The 25,198-nt window shown below is 44.1% G+C and overlaps 1 protein-coding gene across 1 annotated transcript in view; it reads left to right on the top strand.

Annotated features, from left to right (window-relative positions):
• The first annotated feature begins 11,351 nt into the window (after positions 1-11,351).
• Positions 11,352-25,198, top strand: part of sema4f (sema domain, immunoglobulin domain (Ig), transmembrane domain (TM) and short cytoplasmic domain, (semaphorin) 4F) — a 53,760-nt gene continuing 39,913 nt past the window's right edge. The window contains exon 1 of the mRNA XM_080519265.1: positions 11,352-11,721. Within this exon, the coding sequence (XP_080375391.1) occupies positions 11,634-11,721 (88 nt within the window). The 5' untranslated portion in view covers positions 11,352-11,633. The remainder of the gene's footprint in view (positions 11,722-25,198) is intronic.

Here is a 25,198-nt window from a genome sequence, read left to right as displayed (position 1 = left end):
ATGTGAGCGTGTGACACCCAGCAGGATACGTCCCTCTTCTCTCCTCTCCTCCCACTTCGAACCTGTTCTCCATCCTGATAGAATTATTAAGCCACATTCACAATGCTGATTACTGAACCGTGCCACTCTCTCTCTTTTTAAAAGAAAAAAACGAGATCTCAATATGTTGCATTTTTTTATACAAGCAATTTTATTTTCCCATCAGTCGGACAACCACTGCTTGTTCCTCCTCAGCCGTCTCCAGTTTCTCTCCCTCCTTTATCGAATCACTTAAGGGAATGTTTGCAGTGATGAAAGGGAAAGGCTGATGAATCAGTGAATATGATGAAAAGACATTATGAAAACCCATGTTTCATGTTTTACTCGTTCACCAGTCGAAAGAGCTCATTAATGGAAAACTCATGGACACATGAGGTCAGGCAACGGTGAACTCACATGGCTTTAAATCTTATTCCATTGTTTTTGGAATTCAATCTTCTTTTTCTTTTAAATGCAGAAATGAAAGGATTGTTTTATGTATTGCGTCTTTGGTATTTTGTGATCGACAGAATGTAAGAAGCATGTGAAATGGAAAATCAGATGATGGGAATTCGATTATGGCCTTTTACACACAAAACATGCAGCTTCTTCAACATGTGACTACGGGTTCCAAATACCCCAGGCGGGGATTCATCAATCCTCAAAGTTAAAGTCGGGGGTACAAAAGCATACACAAAAACAACAAAACAAAAATAGGCAGCTTCCGTTGTCCTTTTCATTTTAGAAATGTTTTGCATTTAAATGGCAACGTTTTGAATTTTACGTGGAAAATCCCTGAAAACGATGTAGCTTCCGTGTTTGACCACTAGTGGGTGCTGTTGGTTGTTTTTGTAATGAAACCATACACATGCTAGCAGAGAACCATACATTGTGAACATCAACAATGGCGAGTAAACGGACATTTGGAAAGTGAAGTCTTATCCTGCAGACGCTACTGCTATCATGACAACAGTCAATAAGTGGCCGATCAGATGCCTGAGGGGTTGTTGGAAAAACTATTTTTAGAGGTGCAGTGAATGATTAGAGAAAAAGGTGAAAATAGAGGAAGTTCAAGTTTTCTTTCCCTTTTTTCTTAGGGTTTCAATTCAGCGGGGGGCAGCTCTGTAATCAGCAAATCATAATCGCCTGCTATCCATACTGGTACTGAAGTGACTTCAAATAAGTCAAATATAAAGACTAATATATCAAATTCACTGACGCTTTCACCCAGAACAAAAAAACTCTATTCACACTTTATGTTCAATAAGACTATTTTTCCTTTTCTTTCCCTACAAAATGCCAGAAGCGTCCCTCCAGTTTCCACATAGGATTTCCAGTCGCTGCAGAGCACTGCTACACGTGTGCGCACTGAGAATTATTTCATCAGTGATGTATAGAGAGCAATGTAATCTGTGTAATCAGCCGCTGAATCAGCTGAATGAATTAATCTTTTTTTTTCTTCCACGTAATCAGCAGCTCCTCTCCTTTTCTACGCTGGCTGCTGTGTAATTACTCCAGTGTAATCGCATACAGTCTGGCTGCAGTGTGATTTTTTTCTCCCCTCCTTCCTCTGAATGAATGAGTAAGGCTTAACGTACAAACTATTTTTTTTTATTCAATATTATGACAGTGTTTTTGCATGTTCTGTGAATGAAAATGTGAAGTTCTTGATTGAAAGAGAGAAGTAGAGGGTTATATTATAAATTCCACCCATATATGGGGAACTTGCAAGGTGTCATGTGAATTGAGTATTTTTCCAAATTTAAATAGGTTTAATTAACATTTTTAGTTTAATACCAAACTCAAAGTTGCTTCACTGTGGTGACAGCGTTGAAACAGTTTAATATGCCTGACTCCACTACTGCCAAAGATTTCGACTCCCTCCAACAATGAATGCTTTGACACTGAAAGGCCTTGAACATTTTCAGCAGAGCGATGCTGAAATGGGAGTATTCCACATCTGCTGGAGCCCACATTGTAGCGCCGATATAATGCCAACAGCGAGAGAAAGAGAGGGGGGAAAAAAAAACAAAACAATAAAACCTAGCCCCAGTCGAAAAGCTGCTCACTGTAAAGGAGTTAAATCTCTGTGCTATCAGCCATCCACAGCAGTTTTCCTCCCAACACTGCGGGGAACTCTGCGTACAAGTATGTATCAGCAGAAAAAAAAAAGATCTTCCATGAAATCTGCCATTGTGATGTAACTTCAATGTCACTCCTCCCGTGTTACAAGCTCTTACTGTACAAGCACACTGCCTGCTAATGATGGACAGTGCAGCGGCCCCTCCCCCTTCGCTTTTAACTCAAGATGTCTTTTCTGCATGAGTCTGGATCAAAACATGTTGTCGAGAGCAAACAGAGGCGCAGTCTTATCACTTGTGAGGTCAAGGTTTCATCGAGGAGAAACAGTGACCCCGATCACCTATAAGTAAACATCCTGTCACATGTCCACTACGACCATGTGGTTATTGTCATTTTCCTTTAAAAACGTGTCATTTAAATAACTAGGAATTTAAGGCAGAGACTTGTAAAAACACCAGAATCTGAAAATGTTTGGTCATCAACTCGTTTTATTTCTAAAAAAAGAGACAGGCTTATCTGGTGATGCATTGTCCTCCAGCGGTTTGGACGTCTCGGAGTGGAATAGCCTCGTTTTGTTTGTACGCCACTACAATGAAAGTCTGAATCACCACCTACACAATAGCAGCAGAGAAAATCATGTTTAGTGGAGGAGAAAAAGTTGGCAATGATGTCGAAAATTGATGTCTGTGGCACAAAATATACTCTGCAATTGGTTTGTTGCTCATTGAGGAACATAGACAAACATTTTTTTTTATTAGATTTTAACCATTTACTAATGTAAAAATTCAGTAGGCCTATGTTAATGCTGGCTGTGAAGTGGCTCCACATAGTTGTATAAATTCCCCTCTGATGGCACCGTGTCTGTATACACAACTACGACGAGTGAAAATGCAACTTTTTCTAAACCGCTCCGAAGATGAAACTTTTCGAAAATGTTCCGACGACATGTTTTACTTGATAAGAAATCTTGAAATCAGATTTTGAAATCTAGATTAAAGATTATACTGTAAACTCAAGGACTAAAAATGAGTTAAAAAAAAAAAAAGCCAAATTCCCTTCTATCATGTCTAAAAGTAAACTCTTTTGACTCTTAATGAACTTTTCTGAAACGAAAACGTAAAAAACGATGCGTTTTCACTCTTGTAAACGAGACCTTAGTTCATGTTGTAGGTGTTTATCCACTGGTACTAACATGTCGCTTGCATGAATCTTGTGTTTGTAATTCATCCACTCCTCAAAATATTTGCATTCTTACTCTTTTTAGCCGGCATGATACGTTGAATTTCCTTCTTTAGGTTTATAAATATTCACTAGACGTTGAGGCACCTCATTACGATGCCCCCTGGTGGTCTCACACTGGAGGTTTACGAGACATGGAGACCCCCATAAGGGGGACAGGGTGGCCCGGGCTATAAACATTTCTATTTGAATTATTTCCAGAATTATCCATCATGCATTGTAAAAAGAGTTCCTCCGTTAGAAATGTTATGTAACGAAAACAATCAGGAACAAAGTGTTCTATGCTTCACACGCTGCTGCCACACCTGTAGATCAGACGATTCTAACCAGCCCAACGCCTCAAGCATCCGTTTTTAAATGTGCTTCTTCTTCTCCGTCTTCCCTCTCCGCACCCCCACATTCCCAATCCTGTTCTTCAAATTTCTACGCTGTGAATCAGAGAGAAAGAAAAAAAAAAACATTTTTTTTTTTTTTTTTGTGTGAACACTAGTCATGTATTACCGTCACAAGCGAGCCGAGGAGCTTCACTTTGTGCCGAGCACTTGTTCCTTCAATTAGATCCCAGCAGGGCGGAGGGGTACAGCGTCGTACTCGCCCCGGGGCGCTCTCCTACTCGCCGCTTCTCCACGCAGCAGGAGTGGGTTAACAGGATTAAGGGGACGTGCGTTGGATTGGGCGGGAACATGGAGTACGTTGGCGGCGGCGGCGCCGTCGTGGTATGTGGCGGGATGATGCGCGGAGAAACTCAACGTATTTAGGTCAAATCCCCCCCCCGCCGCCCCCCCCAACATAAATGGCATACATTAAACACACGCAACCAAATGTGGGGGGTGCTATACAGTTCAAACTGAGGAAAGTACGATGGATGGATCGATGGATAGACGCACGGGGCCAGAAAGACTGACACGGCTAAGAAGATGGCTAATGGTGCTGCTGGTGCATCTCGATGGTGCATGTTGATGAGGAGCTTGAGTCCTGGTCATAAGGGAGCTCATGTTGGCATAATCTACTTAATCTGATTGAGGGCAGATTCATCTTCACAGACTCAATAATTGATAGCACCATCTGCTGTGGAATCAATCTCCCAGAACATAACACGTAAGGAATTAGGTTAGAGTAATGCCCGGGTAATTACAATTTACCTTTGTTTGTTAAGAGGAAACCCGGCGCCGGTTGGTTTATGCATGTTGGACGCTTTTCTTTCGACCTCGCCAAAGCGGGGAGAACGTTGGCCAGAGTTCATGGGTTTGTTGAGATGCCGGTTCGCTCCAGAAGTGATGAAGTCAAATGAAATGGATTTAATCTCAGAGAGATTAGTAAATGGTCCAAGTGGAGTAGATCTCAGGGCCCCAAGGAGTCAAGAGGCCTCATTTATCCCAGAATTAAGATTCATGCTTGCAGGGGAAAAAAAGCAACACAAGCGCAAACAACATATATATTTAAACTGAAGACCTTCAGAATAGGAAGCCAATTTTTTACAAAATTGAGAACGAACAAAATAATCACACTTGAGATGAAAGCAGTGGCATTGCAGCTCTAAACAAAATGACCTAAATAAAATGTAAAAATTCCAAAAAAGGCAGCTAAAACAACTAAATGTCACTGACACAAAGACTAAATCAAGAATGAAAATGTAACTTTTTGAAAACAGCTGCCAAGAAGGACCTTTTTGGAAACGCTCTATCTCTGTCTAAACAAGGGAAAAGTCCATTTTTCTGAACCGTTGCTACTGCGTGTGCGCGCCACGGCCATAGTCAATACTTCCGCTACACAAGCGCGAGTAGATGGATGTCCAGTCCATATTCACCTGGGGCTTGGTAGTTTTATAGTTGACCATCTCTGTCCATATCAACGTCCATTTACGTGACATTGTTAATGTTTATGGCGTATTATTCTCTGCGCATTGTGTGGAGTTTCCTTAGAAAAACAACCAACAGCACCCACTAGTGGCCCAACATGAAAACTCCATAGTGTCTCTCAGTTCTGTGTGAACACAAAACGTTTCTGAAATGAAAATTCAAACACGATGGATTTTCACTTGAAACGGGGCCTTTGTTTATTTCTTTATTTAACTTTATTCTGCACATAAACACCACCAGAACAGTGGCTCAACAAGCGTTGGCTTATTTATTTTCTGGACTTTAGACTTTAACTGAGCCATACAATAGACTATTGCGTGACATAGCACAGACTTTTATCAAGCAAATGAGACATATAGTTAAGATTCCACACACTCCAGATACAAAAATCACAAAATAATAGCAAAAGCAATGTGGATTGTTAGTTTGACTGTATATTCAATATGCAGACGTAGATCTGATGTGTTTTCTGGCATATGCATGGCGTGCGTGTTACTGTGGAGCTGCTGCTTCTGGCTGGGAGGCCTTGAGCGTCAGCTGATTGGACTTAGTGGTATTCAATTGGAGTGACCGGCCTCTGATGAATAGCTCCGTGTTCGTCTTACAAAGCACTTTGGTTTCTTTGAAGGGGGAGGCTAACGATTATATTTCAGCTCAACGGCTACGCCACAGACGTACAGGATAATTATAGCCGAAATTATCCCTTTAATCAGACAAGACTTTTAATAGGATATCGTGTGTGTGTGTGTGTGTGTGTGTGTGTGTGTGTGTGTGTGTGTGTGTGTGTGTGTGTGTGTGTGTGTGTGTGTGTGTGTGTGTGTGTGTGTGTGTGTGTGTGTGTGTGTGCAATCCTTCCCTGTTTGAAAAGCTGACACGATGGTAAGATATCAATTATTTACTTGTTGTACACAATCAAGCCATAGGAAACACATGGGTGAACACACACACACACACACACACACACACACACACACACACACACACACACACACACACACACACACACACACACACACACACACACACACACACACACACACACACACACACAAACACAAACACGCCCCTGATGACTGCACGCCGACAAATACCTGCAATGTCTCACACATGAAACATGAAACACTCTGATCACTGCCAAAAAGCCACTCTGGTATGTATAGACTGTGGTGGCCTGTGGGGTGACATAAATGCGGAGAGATTAACTTCATTTAGTCATAACATTTCTGGGATTAGTCTTCTATATATATGAGGAAGAGAAAAATAATATCCAAAAATTCCACTGGTGTTCTTATTGAAAAAGCCGAGCAGATTCTTTGAAAATTATAAATGTTTTTTTTTTTTTTCTCCTAATGTTTCTTAACTGCAGCCCTGATCTTGACCTCTTCTTTTGTGTCATCTTGACACGGCTGCTCTGTTTAGCGCAAGATAATAAGCAGAGATGACATCACACAAAACACTTGTATTCGCTGAGCCGCTAAGCGAAGCCAAACTGAATGAAAACTGCAATCAAAGCTTGATGAAGGGTAATTGCAGCCATTCACCTTGGAGGCCAAATGAGACTGAAAGCGTTTACCTCAAGTGGCCGCGCCGCTCGGCGTTCGATCTCGGGCAGGTTTCCCGCGAGCCGCCGGTGCTGGAGATTGAGATCAGAGCTTCAAAGGTAGAATTGAAGTTTTAACTTCTTTTTTACACATCCGGGGTAGGGACTGTTTGCTCATTGTCCTACAACAAAGTGAGCATGGCTGTATCATCGGCAGGCTGAGCTGGTATCATAGGAATACATGCCAAGGCTGTTGGGTTAATTAGTTTTTATATGCATATTTAAAATAATTCTCTCACACCAGTATACAAACGAGAGGAGCAAGTTTAGAAATGCAGAATGTATTTTCGTCATCGTTTTTTCACTCTGTTCTTTTGTTTTTTTTTCAGGTTTGACACAATTTACTGAGAAAGTGGTCCTCACATATCACACTTTTAACCTCTGGAGGACTTTGTGCCATTCACACCCTCCCGATCGCTTTTACGCTTCACTGTATCAGTCAACGTTTGCGTGTCATTCACACCACAGGTAAAAAATAAATGCCCATTTCCATGGATCGTTTGGGGCGGAGCGAAGCAAGTCGAATGCTACGAGCTGAGCGTTGATCCAGATCTGTGGGCTTACCTGGGCTCGGTACGGCAGTTCAGGCCCGCCACCTCCATCCCTCCCGTCTCCACCCCTCAGTAAAACAGCAGAATCCATTGTCGGAGGATTAGTGGGAAAAAAGGTTTTGGGCTGTTTGTTCCATTTCCTCCTCAGCGGAGGTGAAACGCAGGGGGTAAATCATTTGGCGAGCAGCCAGTAGCAATACAATCAGTAAAGGAGTGGATATCTCTCGGCGGTAAGGGATTGACCCCCTCTCTCTCGTCTTGTAATCTTGTTCATGCCGCATTTTTATGCTTTTGCTCGATTGATAAAACGAGACAGAAGAAGGGGGTAAATGTGCGCCGACACCGCACAAGAAGTGGAAAGTGCGACGGGAGGCCGGGATGAGGAGGGAGAGAGATAGTGGGGCAAACAATAAGGCTCCACTACGTCTCCACTTTAATTAAGGAAATGAAAGCTGTTAACTAAATGAGTGCTTCTGCTCTGTGTTTGAGTGGATGTCTGCCCTTCTGTTCCTCGGGGCAGAAGTCCCTCGCCTTTTGTGACCCCTCCCTCCCTCCCTCCCTCCCACACACACACACACAGGATTACACAAGCGGCGACTGAGTAAGCACTGGAACAGAATTAATATCCATGCCTGCATGCGTTACTGACAGAGCAATTAGAGCAGTCACAGATTCGCCAGATTTAATGCACAGGGCCACTGACAGCATTGCCACTTTCCAAGCAAAAACCACCGTCTCCGTGTCTCCATGACATCAGAGGACAAGGTCAATGTCACGTCTGTGTGTGTTTGCCTCACGCCGATCAAGGAGCAGCTCCCACAGAAATTCTGAGCCGTGTAATCACATTTACTGGAAGGAGGTAGGTCGTCTGTCCCTTTCCATCTCTTTCCCCCGTCCAGTTATTCTTCTCGGCCGTACCCCTCCCTCCAGAACAATCCCTCCATCTCCAACCGGTGGCCTGCCGCCATTAGTCACACACACGTATTTGTGCAGAAGCACAGAAACCTTTGACCTACATGCCGCCGTCTGGGTCCTTAGCTGACACGCATGCAGGAGGAGGTGTCCACGTGGAATCACACATTTACAGACATATGGAACCGTGCAATCTGACACACACACACACACACACACACATATTGCCTAAAGGAGTGCAGGGTCACGTATTGCCGCTTCCTTACATCAGGGTTTGAATATTAATGTGCGGGGACAGATAAGCAGCCGTGGCAATCCTTTTAACACCATGCTCGTCTCTGGTTGGTGCTCGTAGTTAATTTATGACAATCTGTACGCCCAAATTATGCTAATTTCGTGTTTCAATCCAAGCCGGGGTGGGCACAATGATTTGACGGCTTCAATCATTATGACAGCATCTGTGCATGTTTTTTTTATCCTTTGTTAACCCCCTTTTTTTTTTTTTTTTTAATTATATATTTTGAAATACCATGATCCAGTACAATCCAGAAAGAAAGGCCGTTTTATATTTTCAGCATTTGCATCACCTGTCCATAAGAGGGCAGCACTCTGAAACCGTTCTATTTACTAGGAGGCCATATTTTAAGATTATGTTAAATTTACCTGGTTCATGCTTGTTTGCACTCTGATGGGATTAGTATGGTGGATATTTCCTGTCTACGCTTGCCCGTGCCAGTGACCACCTGGAGGCAACGTTGACCAAATCTGAAGGAAACAAGCCGATTTCTCAGTGGCTGACTGGCGGCAAACCGGCTGTGTCATTCATCCCACTGGCAGATGTGTTCAATGGGCAGTAAAGTGGATTATTTGGGACTAAGGAAGCCTGCACAGCATGTAATGAGAGATTGCCGTGTTATGGGATTCCTGTAGAGTTTGGCTCTTTAGAGGAAGCTCATAGCTTCAGTCATCCACAGGATGTGCTGTTTTACAAAAGGCTCCATTTATGGTTAAAGTCTGTTTGCGCTTTGGTTAATTTACATTTACTTTTTCATATATGCAATGTTTATTTAATTAAAAAAAATTTTGACTAATGGAGATTGATACATCACTTGCATGGACAAAAAAATTAACCGATAACCAATTGGATGCAGAAATTGTGTTTTTACCAAGTTTAGATCTGGACTTTCATGCAGACAGTGAGCCCATTTACATTGATTTAAAAAAATTGAATATTCAAATGATAGTAATATTTAGATCTGATGTGTTTACATGCTTTTTATAATTGATGCTTCAGTCTAATTTGAGGTTTCTTTTGAAACAGATGCATAAACAAGAACATAAAACTCAAACTCCTGTTATTTTTGAACTTTTATTTTTGAACTCCAGAAGTGCATACGTATATCTTTTTAACACATTTTTTTTACACTGTTGTAAAACAACAACATTCATCAGATGAACACGCATGGATGCACAAAGACAGTACTGGTGAGGGGAAAAAACGGGTGTGGTGACGAGATTTCCCATAACCATAAGCTTACAAAGCATCTAGGATTACGCCGTTTACATGAATACTGATATGACTTTCAGTGTGCTCATTGATAAATGTGCTCACCCTGTCAAAAAGTCAGAAGAAAGGTTTGAAGAACGCCCTCCGCTCCAACGGTCGCCGCAGCTGCCACTGATAGAGACGTCCATTGTGATATTGAATGATGTTCAGTCATTCAAAAGTCATCGGCTGTATAAAGATGAGAGACGCACAGTGTGAGGCTAATCAGCCTCGATTAGAGACGGCGCCGCTCACGTCTTGGCCCCGTTTGGTTTTCCTTTAACATCGCTGCCTCACCTTTGACCCCTGTCCTCCTTCGAGTCCTCCCCCATCTCCTTCATCAAGCAAAATCCTTTAATCCCTGCTCCTCTCTGAACCCTCCCTTTATCCTGAAGTCGGGGTACATGTCTGAACCCACGCCCCGTGAAATCGTCCGGTCAGCACTGGCAGCCGCTCCGGTTTTCCTCCTGGGGCGAAAAAGAGAGGAAGTGGGAAAAGAAAGGATTCAGGGCTGCTACACAGTCAATCATTAAAAAAAAAAAACCATTAAATGTACAGCACTGCCTCTCTATGAATACTTCCAAGGATTGAATACATCTGTTCTACGCATTATTAGGGTGGTTAAGGCTCCCAGGTTGACCTAACATCTACTGTTAATCATCTTTTCTCGAGGTGTTCCACCTCCTTATGGCTTCCAACGCACGACAGACAGGATTAAGGAAATGAGACCACATTGGGCCGGGGCCTGAAAAGACCAGAGTGGGAACTGAATCTGAACACACAAGCATATTTGCTTCAACAAAAAACATATAAATCTGTGTAATAATCTGTAATAAACTTTTTGCCTACATATTACATCTTGACTGTTAATGGTCTAGTTCTGATTCAAACACCAAAAAAATAGGTTTTTGTTTTGAGAATTCAAACTCATGAATATGGAATTTGCTCACAAATAAAATTAGATATACGAGAAAAAAAAACCCATCAATGTTAAAAAACAAAACAAAACAAAAAAAAACGCACCTGACAGCCGTGACGTCAGCCTTTACCTGCCGTCCCTGACGCTGCCTCTTGCAGAGGGCGGGGCTCGAAACGGAGCTCGCTCGCGCCTTATAACAGCACATCCTCGAGCCGGTCACCAGCCTCCATATATCACTGTGAACCCGCTCTTACGGCTTGGGATTTGCGCTTCTGAATTTCATTGGTTTTTTTTTGCTTTTTATTATTATTATTACCATTTTACGGATCTGGGACGGTTTGGATCGCGTGCAATTCCTCCAATAATCGTGGACGGAGAGCGAGCGGACATTTATTTGTAAGCTGCGGGACGAGAGGAGCGACACCGGGGCACGGAGCCGGGGCTGCGCGGCGCATCACAGCCCAGGACACCGGACATTATTCCTGCGCACACTTTTGGATTACTTTGACGCGCAGTTTGCGGTCGGAATACAGCACGGACACAACTACAACAGTGCATCAACTGCCTAGCAGCTTGTCGCTCCTCTGCTGTGGATAATAAAACGCTTTGCGCGGAGCGGATGCACACACACGTACACGCTCGCACTTCTGCGCGCTTTGTGCAGCTCTAAACGCACGGGAAACCACAAAACCTGTAGCAGAAATACAAGATCAAATATTCCTGGAGGCTTTTTTTCCCCTTTTAAATTGTTTTTTTTAAGTAAATCATCACCAACAAGGCGCTGACAGCTGAGCAGGACTGTGCGCTTTGACGCCGATCGGGATCAAGGATGAGTCGCAGCTGAAACCACGAGTTCGGGACTTTTGTCGTTAAAAATCAAAACCAGAACCACCTTCCTGGAATCAGGATGGCCCTCTGCGGTGTGATGCTGGTCCTTTCCCTGGTGCTGCTGCTCTCCGGTGGCTCCGGGGCTGCGACCCTGGGCGGACTGGGAGGTGAGTGCATCCGTGCCACGCACAGGTGGAGAAAAAACAACAACAAGTCATGCATGGTGATAAACTACACTGAAGCACGCTTTAGAGAAAAAAAAATGCCTTCTTTATTTTGGATGATGAGTCAAATGAAGTGAAAATGGGTGCACGCTTGATGAAAGGTGGCGCGTTAACAATCGCGCGTAAAGCTCACAACACATGCAAGTTTGCAGGACTTTGCATGTTCCATCATGTGAATCACCTAATCTGCAGAGATGCAAATGATACATGTCGGTTTCTGACGAAAAACAAGCCTCACACTAAAGTTCATCTCGCTCTGTGCGCGCAATCCACCTCTGCTCCGCAACCCCTTGTTTTTTTTTGTTTTTTTACGCACCCGGAGCGCGGTGCCAAGCCGCTGCCTTCTGCTTTTATTGTGGCTTGATAAATGGTGATGCTGGCGAAGCAAGCAGGTGCCAGACTTGTTCTGCTCAACGCCAACAACAAGTGCACACACAGACTGGGCAGGAACACCGGGGCCGATCCAGACGCGTAGCGGCGATTTAAAGGGACAGTTCAGTCAAAACGCGCTCTCGCGCTGGAGGGATTGACGCATGTGGGGAATTTGTCTTTTTCATTTGCCCTCCTAGTGAGAAGGCAAAGGTCAGGATCAGCGGCTCTGCAAGCTGGTAGTGATTCAGCATCTTGCTTCAATAGAAGGGATGCAGAGATTTAACGAGTAATCCAGTTAAAGCATATTTGCTTGAAGGTTCTGTGTAAAATGTTATTGGGGGATTATGTTCAGATTGAGCACAATGATTGTCCTCCGTGGTGTGTAAAATACTGAGTTACAGAGTAACAATGTTTGAAAAAAAAAAAAAGAAAGCAGACAGATTTTTGTGTGGCTGTATAAGTCTGAGCTCGGGGCTCTCTTAACAAGCTCCCTCTTTGTGCTGTGACCGTCAGGGTCAGAAGCACAGACTTGCCAGCCTTCCTGTTTTCTGAAAAAGGGACTGACACTTAAAATTGGAAACAGAACGAAAATGACAGGAGACATCCATCACAACAACATAATAAGTCACACAGATTTCGAGATGGGATTGTAGTATGTTTGAGTATCTTTGTCCCTGTTGAATGTTTTCTCTTTGTTTGCAGGTAATAACTTCCCATCTATCTCTCCATGTTCCGTGTTGTTGTCTTGCATTCCCTTTTTTGTACGTGGTGGCTGGTTATTTGTTCTTGGCCTGCTCTTTCTTTCTTTCTCTCTCGCTCTCTCTCTTTACCATGTGATGGTGTTTACATCCAGATCCAGTCAGGAGGAAAAGATGTAGATCTTGCGTCACCCCATCCACTGACCATTAGCCTGCACTCCAGTCACCTGACTGTATTAATGGGCTTTGCCCCACTGCTGCAGCGGGGCTTTATTGTGCTTTAAACCTTTGTCTTTCCAATCTGCTCGCGACCTACATCTAAATTCCTCCTCTGGGCACTTGTTTGGTGCAGAGAGTCAGGCTCATCTGCCGAATGAATGCACTGTCTGTTGAGTTCCCTCTCTGTCTCGGTCATTATGCAACAGTGGCCTATGGCACGCCAGCCTCGCAACAGATACAGTTTGATTGAGAGCCAATGAATAACCGTGAGTTGGACGGAGCAGACTGGGAAGCATTCATATGGAGGCTCTACAAAGGAGCAGAAGTGCATCAGGAGCCTAAATGTCACGCAGCAGCAGCAGTTTTCCTGCTCAATCAGAAGTGTCAGAGGCCGCATGCTGAGCGCACGGCTTGTTGTCTTGATTAAAATCACTGAAGAGTCTCACATGGGGAGTTAAACTAGTTTCAGCCCCGTCAGGGTGTGTGTCCCTGTGCCGGCGGGGCTGTGTTTTGATGAGTGAAGAAAGCATCTTACATAAGACTGTAGTTTTTGTTTTTTTTTAAGCCACTTGTTTGGTGATGTGTTTGTGTCAAGCAGGGTTTACATCTAGACGTCCTGCGTTCTGCTAAACGTACACGCAGACGGACGCTCATGTGTTTTCAGAGTATGAATTAGCATGCCAGTACTGACCGTGTGACTTTTTACGCATCACCAGAAGATCAAATGTTTTCTCTTGCTATATCCTTGTTGACATGCGTGACATTTGTCTTGCGTCAGAAGAGATGCGCTTCTCTGTCTGCCTCGTTGCACTTATGATCCATCTGCTTGTATTGTGCTTGTACAATCATAACAACTGGTGGAGTGGCTAATTAGACTGATGTGGAACTGCACTGGATCTCTGTTTATGTGTTTTGGGAGGGGAGGGGGGGGCGAGGCCGTTAAACTGCTCTGCAGAAATTACACACTGTGTAATGAAGTTACCACAAGACAGTCGGGTTTTAATTGAAAGAAGCAACAAATAAGGCTGTGTAGACATTTTACAGCAGGGGTGTCAAACATAAGGCCCGTGGGCCAAATCCGACATGCAAGAGGCTCCAATCTGGCCGAACCATCCGGCAGGGCGAGTTTGTAGAAACATGCATAATGCAAGTTTTTTTTTTTCCCCCCCGATATTTTGCAGCAGAGGGTTTCCTTAAAATGGGCTTCATGTTGAGGTTGCAGTCATTTTAAGTAGGAATTATTAGATTTTTCAAGAATACATTCTGTTTACCACAACAAAGAAAATCATTAAAGTCTAAACTTAAAAGTTTATTAGGACACTATTTGAGATGAAATGTGGCCGTTTGTATGTTTAGAAATCATTTAGAATTTAAAAGACTGATGTGTGACGTCACAGCGTGCAAAACAAAAAGGGACGTTGCCGTGAAACCGCCATGCTTTTTGCATGCGTTTCTCTTGCGACTGGATGGGAGCAGCCCCTCATCCGGTTTAGCTTTAATGCCCCTCACATGAAACTCATTAGGGTGTCGACACACATGGGAGAGTCTGGCTCCCGCTGGAGCCGCGGCCGCGCAGATCAGGGCGAAGGCAGAGAGGAGTTTTAATTTGATTAGCATGGTTAATCAGAAACTATGCAGGTATCAGAGCTTGATGTTGCTCTGGAGGCCACCCAGCAGCCACCTGCTTTCCCCCTCCAATCATTTTTTGCTGTTTGCTGTCAACAGCGGCTTAACAGAATCTCCTTGCAAGGATTTCTCGCCCCAGTGACTTTTAGTGACTCAAGATGTTTTGCTCTATTGTGGTCTCCTACTGTTTTCATGTCAACATTTGTACTTGGCTTATGTCGACGTATGTGGGAATTACATCTGACACCATCCTTTCTCCGTTTTCTGTGCGAGTATGTGTTTCGGGTGAGAGGTAGGTGGAGCTTATTAGAACTGGTTTAGCCTGTGCTTATTGTGAATTTCACATGCAAAACCTGATGCATCCCACTGAATGAGCAGGCAGAATGTATATACAAGGAAGCATCTACCACTGGCGCTCACTGATGCGTGAAAATACTACTTCCTGTGATGGTCTTTTGAACTGACTCTACCATCTGCCTCATATTAACGCTTACAAACTGGATGCGTCGGTTTATAATTTTGAAAAATGAATTGCTTTTCACTTCATCTCATTTCCATACGTCTACACTGTGATCACGGATCTGCGATCTGTGAGGGTAAACAATGTCATTTCTCCTTTATTTTAGTCAGACACAGTATTTTAATCGCTACAGACTTTGGCTCATATCGTCCAGAAACGATGAGCACTGGGCTAAAGTTTAAGCGATCGGTGTCTCAATGTATTTCATGCATCAGATCTTCTGCACTTACTAATATGTTACGCACTCTCAGATGTATATCACTTTAAACTATGCGTCTGCTGTGTTGAATTGTGCAGCCGCTGCTCGGCCGGCTGGAAAAAAAAAGCTGATTTTTCACAAACCCACGTCATATTATTAAGACATGTTGTGGCCTTTATATTCACGTGCAGTGACACACAGCGATGTTTATAAGAGAACTTGTTTTGACAAATGCCGTCCGGCGTTCTCGTGTTTGCTGCGTTTCCACATAGAAGAAGTGTCTAGGGATGAGGCCAGGAAGCTTGTAACCACTAAACCGTCTGAACCGAGCTCTGCCTGTGAGAGTACATGTGGACAACAGTAGATTATGTGGGTTTTTTTTTGGTTGGGGCTTGCGCTGTTGTCTCTCCCACTGGGGGAGCGTGACGCGCTTATGCAAAGACACGAAAACAGCTTCCTCTTTCTTATCCCTGCTTCCCATTGTCTAATCCTCCACCATTCTTCTGCAGCCTCTCATCCCCTCCGCTTCACGAAAGTGTACTCGATAGGTCCTGCTGGAGTTGGGCAGCACATAAGAACAGGGAATGCTTTTAGCGCTTCTCTCAGCTTTGATAAGCCCTCACCCCGGACGTAGCTTGAGTGCGTTCTTAAAACCTCCTTTTCCTATCTGCGGCGGCCCTCTTTGGCCGAAACACCTCAAGTGGCTGCGTGTCGATGTCTCGCTGCTTTGTTCCCCCCTCAGCTTTATTCTTCATTCTCCCTTCTCCTTTCTCATCCCACTTCATTTTTTTTTTTTTTTTATGTTCTCTTATGCTTTATGGGGCTGTTTCCCAGCTCCTGCTGTCCTTTCCATGAGAGGCACTCGGCGTGTTCAAGTGAAAAGGCAAAACTTTAGATTGTGTTTTGGGCACTCTGTGCCACTGAGATTTTTGTAAACGGCCCTCCGAGGTAGAACTTTTTGAAAACGCTCCGTCTTGTGCACAGGCTCAGTAGATGGATAATAACTACAATGGCGGCCTCCAAAGTGTCATGACTGCCAGTTCTTATTATCCTGGGACTTGGTAGTTTTATAGTTGACGGACATCATAATAACAATCCAACTTTGTTGTCTGTCCATACAAATGTCTGTTATTGTTCTCTCTACGAATGCGTGGTTTCATCACAAACAACAGCGCCAACTACTTGCCCTCACCTGTCTAACCAGACATTGTTTTCAATATGTTGCTGTGCAAACGTGAATCTTTTTTGAAACGAAAACCCAAAAGCGACGCATCTTCGTTTGAAATGTTGTCGTGACGCACAGCTTGTGCTTAAGTCTCTTCACAAAATCAAGGCACCACAACTCGTTTTTTTTTTCATTAAAACTGACTCGGGCATAAAAGGAGAGGAAAGAAGTTAATGAAAAGTGCGTAAGAGAAGTAAATTCTGAGCGGTCATTGACATCCCACTTTAAAGATTGTCTCCCTCCTTCTTACGTTGGTCAGTAAAGTTCATTAGACTCTCATACGCGTTGCCTCATAATGCCCTCTCTATGAAGCCTCGGATTCTGAGAATGATATTAGCGGCGCTCACGCACGCAGTTGTTCATGCAACACCCGCACATTGTTTGTCAATGGTCGGCCCACACAGGCATTTCTGTGACTGCGGTCTGTCCGCGTAAAGGGCGAACAGAGTCAGATGTCAAAGGTCATGCACACTCTCCCCGCCTCTCTCACGCTCGCACACGGACGAGTAACACAAGCAGATTCCCCTTCATTGGATCACCGTGATTGGAACACTTGCACTGCCCCCGAATCTGCATGTCTCATTTCTCATGTGACCCCCCCCCTCCTCCCCTAGATAAGAGCGCCGAGGCCAGTTTAACCTGCAGGCCACAGGTCAAACACATGGTAGGATGCTGTGGGTTGGACGGTGGAATTCTCCTTCATCTTGCATTCATTCATTCCTCCTTTCCTTCCTCGCTCTCACTCCCGCGCTCTGAAAAATCCTGTGAAATGTGCTGTGTCATGACATGAAGCGTTGCTCTCTTCGAGGCTGCTCAGTATTCTGGAGTTACATTTTTCATTTTGAAGGCTTTAAGCTGAAAGCGCATTAGTGTGGGGTTTTTTTTTTCTTTTCTCTTTCTTCCAGAAAGGAGTGATGACGGCTTGCAGCATAATATCATCGACTCATTGGGATTCACACCTGCTTTCTTCTCTCATCTCCTGCCTCTCCGGCCCTCTGTTGCGTGAAAATCCCATCTGATAGAAAACCAATCCTAATACTGGGAGAACCATTTTCAGCTTTCAAACACTTAACGTGCCCGCTTATAATATCAGCCACTTGTTCGTGTAAAGAGCCGCATGGTGGGGTAATTTCTAGCACTCTGGCCTCACAACATCAACCCCATTTGGGATCTGACTTTGCATGTTTTCTCAAACAGTCCCCAAAAAAACACGAAGTGGTAAAATAATACTATATTATCCAATAATAACCTTTACATTTCTTTGTTGTGGAGCTGTATATGTGATGATAATGTCTATATTTTCACGAAAACAGAAAACGTGTACCAAAAATTACGGGAAATTTAAGCCTAAAGCCAATTTTAATGAAACTTTCTGGTGCAAAATGCAGCGAAATGTCCCAAAAACCTGACGAGTTTTACAAACTCACCCTGAAAGCATGGGTTTGAGGCTAATGTCAGTCTGAAATTTGTACCATTTGCTTGGTGGCTTGGCCGGCCAAATTGGAACATCTTGAGATTTTGGCCGACAGGCTGCATGTTTGACACGATTGGCCTATAGTTAAATGAAATTGGCCCAAAATAACCCTGAATCTGATAGAGCAGGTCAAAAAGTCAATTAATGCAATTCAATTTCCTGTAAAAGTGAAACCTTTTCACTCTATATTCTTAGATAGTTAATAGAATTTGGACAGACCCAGGATCAGTAAGCATGCCTTTTCCTGCCTGAGAGGCTATGCTCCTCAATATTGCTGACTCCGGTCTATTACCCCCATCAGTCATATAAATCAGTATTGATTGTATTGGTCAGCAGCTCAAGGTGAAGTAAAACTGAAGGAGAAGCGGCACAGACGACACAGTGACGAGCAAATACAATGTGGAAGTGTATAACACTGTTAAAAAGTAATGTGTTGTATTCCACCTACACACTTCACATAATGATGTTAGACACAAAATAACAGAATTTGCTAATTTGGTGGAACCAGTATTTTCTTTCTCTCATCATTTCAGTTGAATAAACAGAACAAATCCTCTGCTGAACACTGAGAACACTGAGACTCAGCGGAGCAGCAGCAGCAGAAGATTATGTTCTGTTTATACTCAAGGGACCTTCAAGGACTGTTGTGACAGGTAACATTCACTCACCTTAAGAGATACTCAAGTACTGTACACCGGGACAAAGGTTGTGCATGTGAAATCTTGAAAAGCGAAGCTTGTTTAAGTCTTCAACAAAACACATGATACTAAAATATACTAAAGTGTTTGGGAGGCAGTTGGAGGCAGACACACGTACACACACGTGCATTAGGATGGAAAACAAAAGGCAAAGTTCACAAAAACAAGTCCCTAATTGGGAACATTTAGTTTGAAAATATAGACAAACTAAGAGATATTGATGCCATTAGACACAAAAAGGGAGAGAATAATTGATCGGTCTTGTTCAGGACAAAGCCAGCCAGACAACCGGGACGTGATCGGCCTCACGGCGTCAAAAGTCAGACCAGGGGCCACGCGGGGTCTCCTTCAATCCTCTTAGTATTTCTGCATCTACTTAACCTGTCGGCTTCTTAGCGAGAGCGCAGTCGAGCGTCGTCGCAGGTAGACGGTGATCCCCGGAGGCTTGGCGGCCGTGTGCTCAGACAGATTGGATGTCTGGTATCAACAGAAGGTTTCAGTTGATTGAGCTGTTTGTGTTTGTGTGTGTGATTCCAGGTCAACGAGTGCATTCGTTATCGAGTGTGAATGCACTCCGTACATATTCGGCTCCGTCTACGCTCGCATGCGTCTCTGTTCCTCGGCTTCTCCCGATGAAACTTTCCAAATTGCTGCCCCTCGAGAGGAACGCAGATATTTGGATTGTAATGGGTATCTGATTCATAATTGAGTGACTTGAGCTTCTGATGTGATTTATTTACACTGAAGACGAAGGCTGTGTGTGTGTTGGTGTGTTTGTGTGTTGCTCTTTGTGTCGCGCCTGTGTCAGCACTAAGGCAAAGGGAGGAGTGTTGGAGAAGGGGGAGGAAGGAAACACACACAGCTCTCTCCCCCCCCCCCCCCACCCTCCTCCCTCACTCCCATCTCGTGAGCAGAATACTACACTTCCTGGATCTCTATCCTGCTCGACAAACACACACACGCACACGCACATGCACACAAACAAACACTTTATCTCCCTGCGCCTCGATTCTCAGCTGAGACCACGAACCTGCACGTTGTCGTCCGGCTGCCAGAAGTTGGTTAAAAGGTGGACACGTTACACTTCCCACATTGGCGCTGCAGTGAGCAGTCAGCTTTTTTTTTTTTTTAAACCAGATTTGCGGCTGCTGGCATTTTTTACACTCCGGGTGACAGTTGGGAGGCTGGAGAAAGCCACCGTGTGCAGACTGCTGAGTTTGAATGGAGAGGAAATTCCATTTTTACTGCTTTCTCACGTCAGCGATGCCTGTGCTTATTAACATTTCAAAGAAATTAAACTTCATCCAACGGTGTGATCTGGAGAATCACCAAAGTTACTGTCAGTATTGAGTGTATGTATGTGTGTGTGTGTGTGTGTCTGTGTGTGCGTGTGTGTGTGTGTGTTCACTGCTTGTGTGGGCTCCACTTTCCTCCAGGCTTCCAATATCAATGGAGATTGTTGACGGTAAAAACAACGCCGCGGAAGTTTCACTAAGCCTCGGTAATCTTCTGCCTTTTAGACATCCACAAACAAAATGATTGCCTGGCATTAGTCCCAAAATAGAAGTTACCTGATTGGAGCTCCACTCCACCGCAGTAGCGAGGAGCCGGCCGAGCTGCGGTGCATTTTAGGGACCTGACACTGGTCTAAGTTTAAGACTGGATTAAGCAGCAGCCGCCTTCACCCCCCAGGTCTTCGGGGATCAGATTTGTTTGTGCTTTATGCAGTCTCGTTTGGGGATTATGCACCGCCAAACAATAGAAACTAAGTGACGAAGGCCTTTTTTGACCCCGTGCTCTTGCCTCAGAGAGCATTTCAACACGTCGGAGGTTTAAAAAGTCATCATCAAAGTCGGTGCATGTATATCCAAGAGAGTCTTTAGCTGATTAGCACACAGCAGATGTGGGATTATGTCGCAGTCTATTGTAAACTGTCTCTCGAGGGAGCCATGTGATTGAAAAGGTCACTGTAGAGAGTAATCTTTATAGATGTTATTAGCCAAGTGAAAACAAGCAAATTATGGGACTGGGAGGTAATTACACGAGCTCTTGGAAGAGAACTGGGCCGTCTGGTTGAGCTGGTCCACGGCTGTAAACACTGCCACGCTCTGGTTCGACCGGTTATCAAGAGAGAGAGAGAGAGAGAGAGAGAGAGAGAGAGAGAGAGAGAGAGAGAGAGAGAGAGAGAGAGAGAGAGAGAGCGAGAGAGACCACAGGGTGTTCAGTGTCCCATGCAGAGCGAGTTACCGCTCCTGCTACGATCAAGCAAACACACCTGGTCATAAAGTCGGCGCGGTCTTCAAAGAGCATTGGATCTGGTGAATAAAAAAAAATTTAATAAAAAAAAAAAGGGGAGGGGTAAAGCGATAAAGGTCGTCTGTGGCTACCCTCTGTCGGTGTGTGTGTGCTTGTATAATGAAGCGAGTTATCTGTTTCCTCGCCGCCGCTCTCAGTTTGGCGGCGCATTAAATCAAAGCACCTCTCCGCTCTCCTCTCTCACACTCCTTTTGTGTGTGTGTGTGTGTGTGTGTGTGTGTGTGTGTGTGTGTGTGTGTGTGTGTGTGTGTGTGTCTTTTGGCAGTCTTAGCTGGCACACAACCGCGAGGCCCATTTCTCTCACACACACACACACACACACACACACACACACACACACACACACACACACACACACACACACACACACACACACACACACACACACACACACACACACACACACACACACACACACAAAGACATCTCGCCAGTGAGGGTTACCCTGCTGTGCCTACTTTGTGTTTATCGATCGACGGAGTCTTCTGTTGCGGAGCGTTTCTCTGGTGTGATTTTACGTATCGACTTGCTTGTTGTTGTCTCTCTCGCCATAACTTGTTGCTTTCCTCTTATTTTTTGGCATATTGACCTTCTGTCTCTTCCTCTGTTTTCATTTGAATTTGTGTGTGTGTGTGTGTGTGTGTTGTGCATCTGCCAATGTGTGTTTGTGTGCTCTTAAGGAAAAGCAGGGCAACATGGGAAACCTCAATGGCAGGAAACGGGCCGAGGCAAAACACAAAAGGAAAAACTGTTTGCAGTCTCTGTCACACAAACACACATGCCTGGAAACACACGAGCACACACCTTCTTTCATGTTCTGCCCTGAAACAAGGTGAGGGTTTTAAAGATTACCTGTATCGGCTACCAGATCTGGAGCACGAACACTGGTCTGTGTACAAACCGCTCATTAAATAACCCCCCTCTGTCTTTCTATCCGCCGACCCTCTCCTCCCCTCGGTCTCCCTCCTCCACTCCCTTTATTGTGGTTTCTTTTAATTGGAGACTGAGGTGGTAATTACAGGGAGGGAGGGAGGGAGGTCTGGGAGAGGAGGAAGCAGGAGGCGGTAGGAAGAAAGGAGGAGGTGGAGGAGGAGAAAGGGAACGACTGCGTTGAGGAGAATAGGCTCAGGACAGAGTGGAGTGAGTGAGCAGACACCTTTTCAAGAAGAGGAGTGGTTGAGAACTGACCACTCGAGGTGTTTCTCAGAGGAGCCATGTGCTACTTCAATGAAGTGGACTCTGCTTTTTGTGCTCAATATTTTGTAGAGGAGACCTACCGTGTTCGTTTTTCTGGTTTTTGCTCACGTTTTGCTAAAATGCATCATTGATTGCCGGGAATTCAATTTGTTGAGCCGCTGATCGATAACTGACTGTGTCGAGCGGTCGGTGTCAAACACATTTTAGGGTGTGTTATGTCCGCTGCGCTTATTAGAAAACAATTTTCTTTGAAATTTCAACAGTTTGCTAGGTTATTTGGCCTAATGGGAGCCTGATTTTGACCCACGAGCCTTATGTTTGACCCCCCCGATATAGAGAAATACCCTTCACCACATTTTGAGCTGGAAATATGGAAATAAACATAAGGCCTCATTAAAAAGCACTATAGGTTGTATTGTACTCAAGGTTTTGGCTGGGCTTTGATATTTAATACAGGCCAATATAACTTTGCCAACTCTCTGCGCTGCCAGGTTTGGCCCAAATCGCCTTTTTTTGTGTGTGTGAGAGAGAGAAAGATCAAAATCCATCCAGTTGAAACGCACCCAAATCCACAGTATTACAGCAAAAGATATTTCTAGGGTGACGCTGGCTAATTGTTAACCTTCACTACACTGTAATAGATTTGCCAAAGGCTTTTTGTAGTAAAGCCAATAGGCTCATAAAATGCATTTTGGCTCATTTATACATCAGTTTTGGATGATTTCCAAAAATATTTAATGATGTCTCATTGAAGTGCTGCATATTGGTGTGGCGTAGGTTGCTGATATCGTATAGTTCTATTGTTTGACGTTGTTCAGATTGTATATTTTGTACATGATTTGTGGATCTGGACTTCCTTCCACTCAGAGAAAAAAAAAAGGTTCATCTCCCTCAGGCTCATGTGCTGGAAATAAAGCCCTCATGTTGGTTTTTTCCCTTTATTTTGACTGTTTCTGTTTGTTTCCCACTTGATTTCTCTCTCCCTGCACACACGAGCCACTCTGTTTCTGTTTTGCAAATATTTCCTTCATTTGAACAATGTCTTGGAAGCTAAAAATGCTGAATGCCTCAGTGTCTCCCTATTTTTCTGCCAGGGAGTCGGTAACCTGCGTTAAATGAGATCCAGTAGCTGCCCCTCCTCTCCTGCTGTCTGGGACACACACACACACACACACTCTCACACACAACACGGTTGAAAGCCAGCCGTGCTGTAAGGATACATTAATGCTGAGCCACATTATCATAATTGAGGTGTCTGCTGAGCCTGTTTGTGTATTTTGTGTGAGTGTGTGTGTGTCTGCGGGGAATACAGAAGAGTGAGAGTGTGTGTGTCTGCGAGAGAGAGAGAGAGAGAGAGAGAGAGAGAGAGAGAGAGAGAGAGAGAGAGAGAGAGAGAGAGAGAGAGAGAGAGAGAGAGAGAGAGAGAGAGAGAGAGAGAGAGAGAGAGAGAGAGAGAGAGTCTTTAGTGCCAGACAGACACCATACTTTCATCTTCGAGCTTAACATCACAATGGAGGACAGGCTTCCCTAAAAACCTGTGGTTGTGTGTGTGTGCAGCATCACTCAGGCTGGAAAAGCCTCCTAAAAGCATTATCACACTGATCTGGAGAGCATGTCGACATCACAAAGCGCTACACAACAGAAATAGACGGTGGCATCACGGTAAGAGCACATTAGCGCTGATCAAAGATCTGAACAAAAATGAGGAGAAAAAAACCCCCAGAGAACTTGATTCGGTTCTGTGATTTTATACGTTGACCCAAACGGTGTGGCACTGAATTAAGTGTGTAATTAAAAGTTTTTGTAACAGTCAGATGGTTCTGTGGCATCGAGCCCCCCCCCCTCAAGCCCCGTCTTCGCCGACCTCATAAGCTTAAGTGCTTTTATATAATGGCTCCCCGTCCCGGTCCACGTGGAGCCGAATGGAAATGAGACCCCAGCAGTTCAGATTAGATTAATATCATTCTGTCTGGTGTGTTAGAACGGCACCGCATGCGCACAGACGTGGACAAACCCACGCAATGAATAAAACATCGCATCTTTTATTGTGTTGGCAAACTGTGTTGCAAGCGAGTGAGAACTTGTATGCAAAAATAACATTAAAAAAAAACCACTTTATTTTTTTTTCTTCATTCATTGATCAACTTTAATTCATGTGTTGACATTAAAAACCAACATTTTCCTTCGATGCCATGTTTTGAAATTTATTTAAATTTATATATTTAACATTGCCGTGATGCACACATAATCATCCGTGGAAGAAAGGCATTTCAAACCTTTAATATCCTCTTCTAACATTCCCAACTTCACCCGCACATACACATAAACCCCATGTAAACAATGCCACCTGTTTCTGTTATTTCACTGTCGAAGAGCCCCGTGAAAGTGTTTCCTCAACACAAAGTCCTTCTGGGGGAAACAAATGCTTCAACCAATGCAGTTTAATTTGGCAAATGAAAGCCTTCAGCTTACTGAACTAATGGGGCTGAGTGGGGCGCAATCTGTTAATAGGACTGTTTGTGTGTGTTTATTGTGCAGAGAGCCCGACTTGGAAGACTTGCATTAAAGAGACACTAAGATTTAAAGTGGACTTATCCCACCCAAGCATATGGGTCAGGTCTGACCGTGTGTGTGTGTGTGTGTGTGTGTGTGTGTGTGTGTGTGTGCACGCGTGCTTAAGAGGGAATTTAGTGGTGTGACATGGACTAATAAGCTTGTCCCAACCCTCATGTAAAATTATTTTATTAATGACCTCCTGCAAAGTGTAGGTATGTGTGTGTTTGTGCATGTGTTAGATTTCGTGTGTATGTGTGCATGTTCGAGAGTGCATGTTAGTGTGTATGTTAGACAAGGTGTGTTCGAGAGTGTTTTATGAA

Source organism: Blennius ocellaris (assembly GCF_963422515.1).
Source record: "Blennius ocellaris genome assembly, chromosome: 23".
NCBI classification, from domain to species: domain Eukaryota; kingdom Metazoa; phylum Chordata; class Actinopteri; order Blenniiformes; family Blenniidae; genus Blennius; species Blennius ocellaris.
The sequence above is the reverse complement of the archived record's forward strand: the minus strand, read 5'-3'. Positions and strand labels throughout refer to the sequence as shown.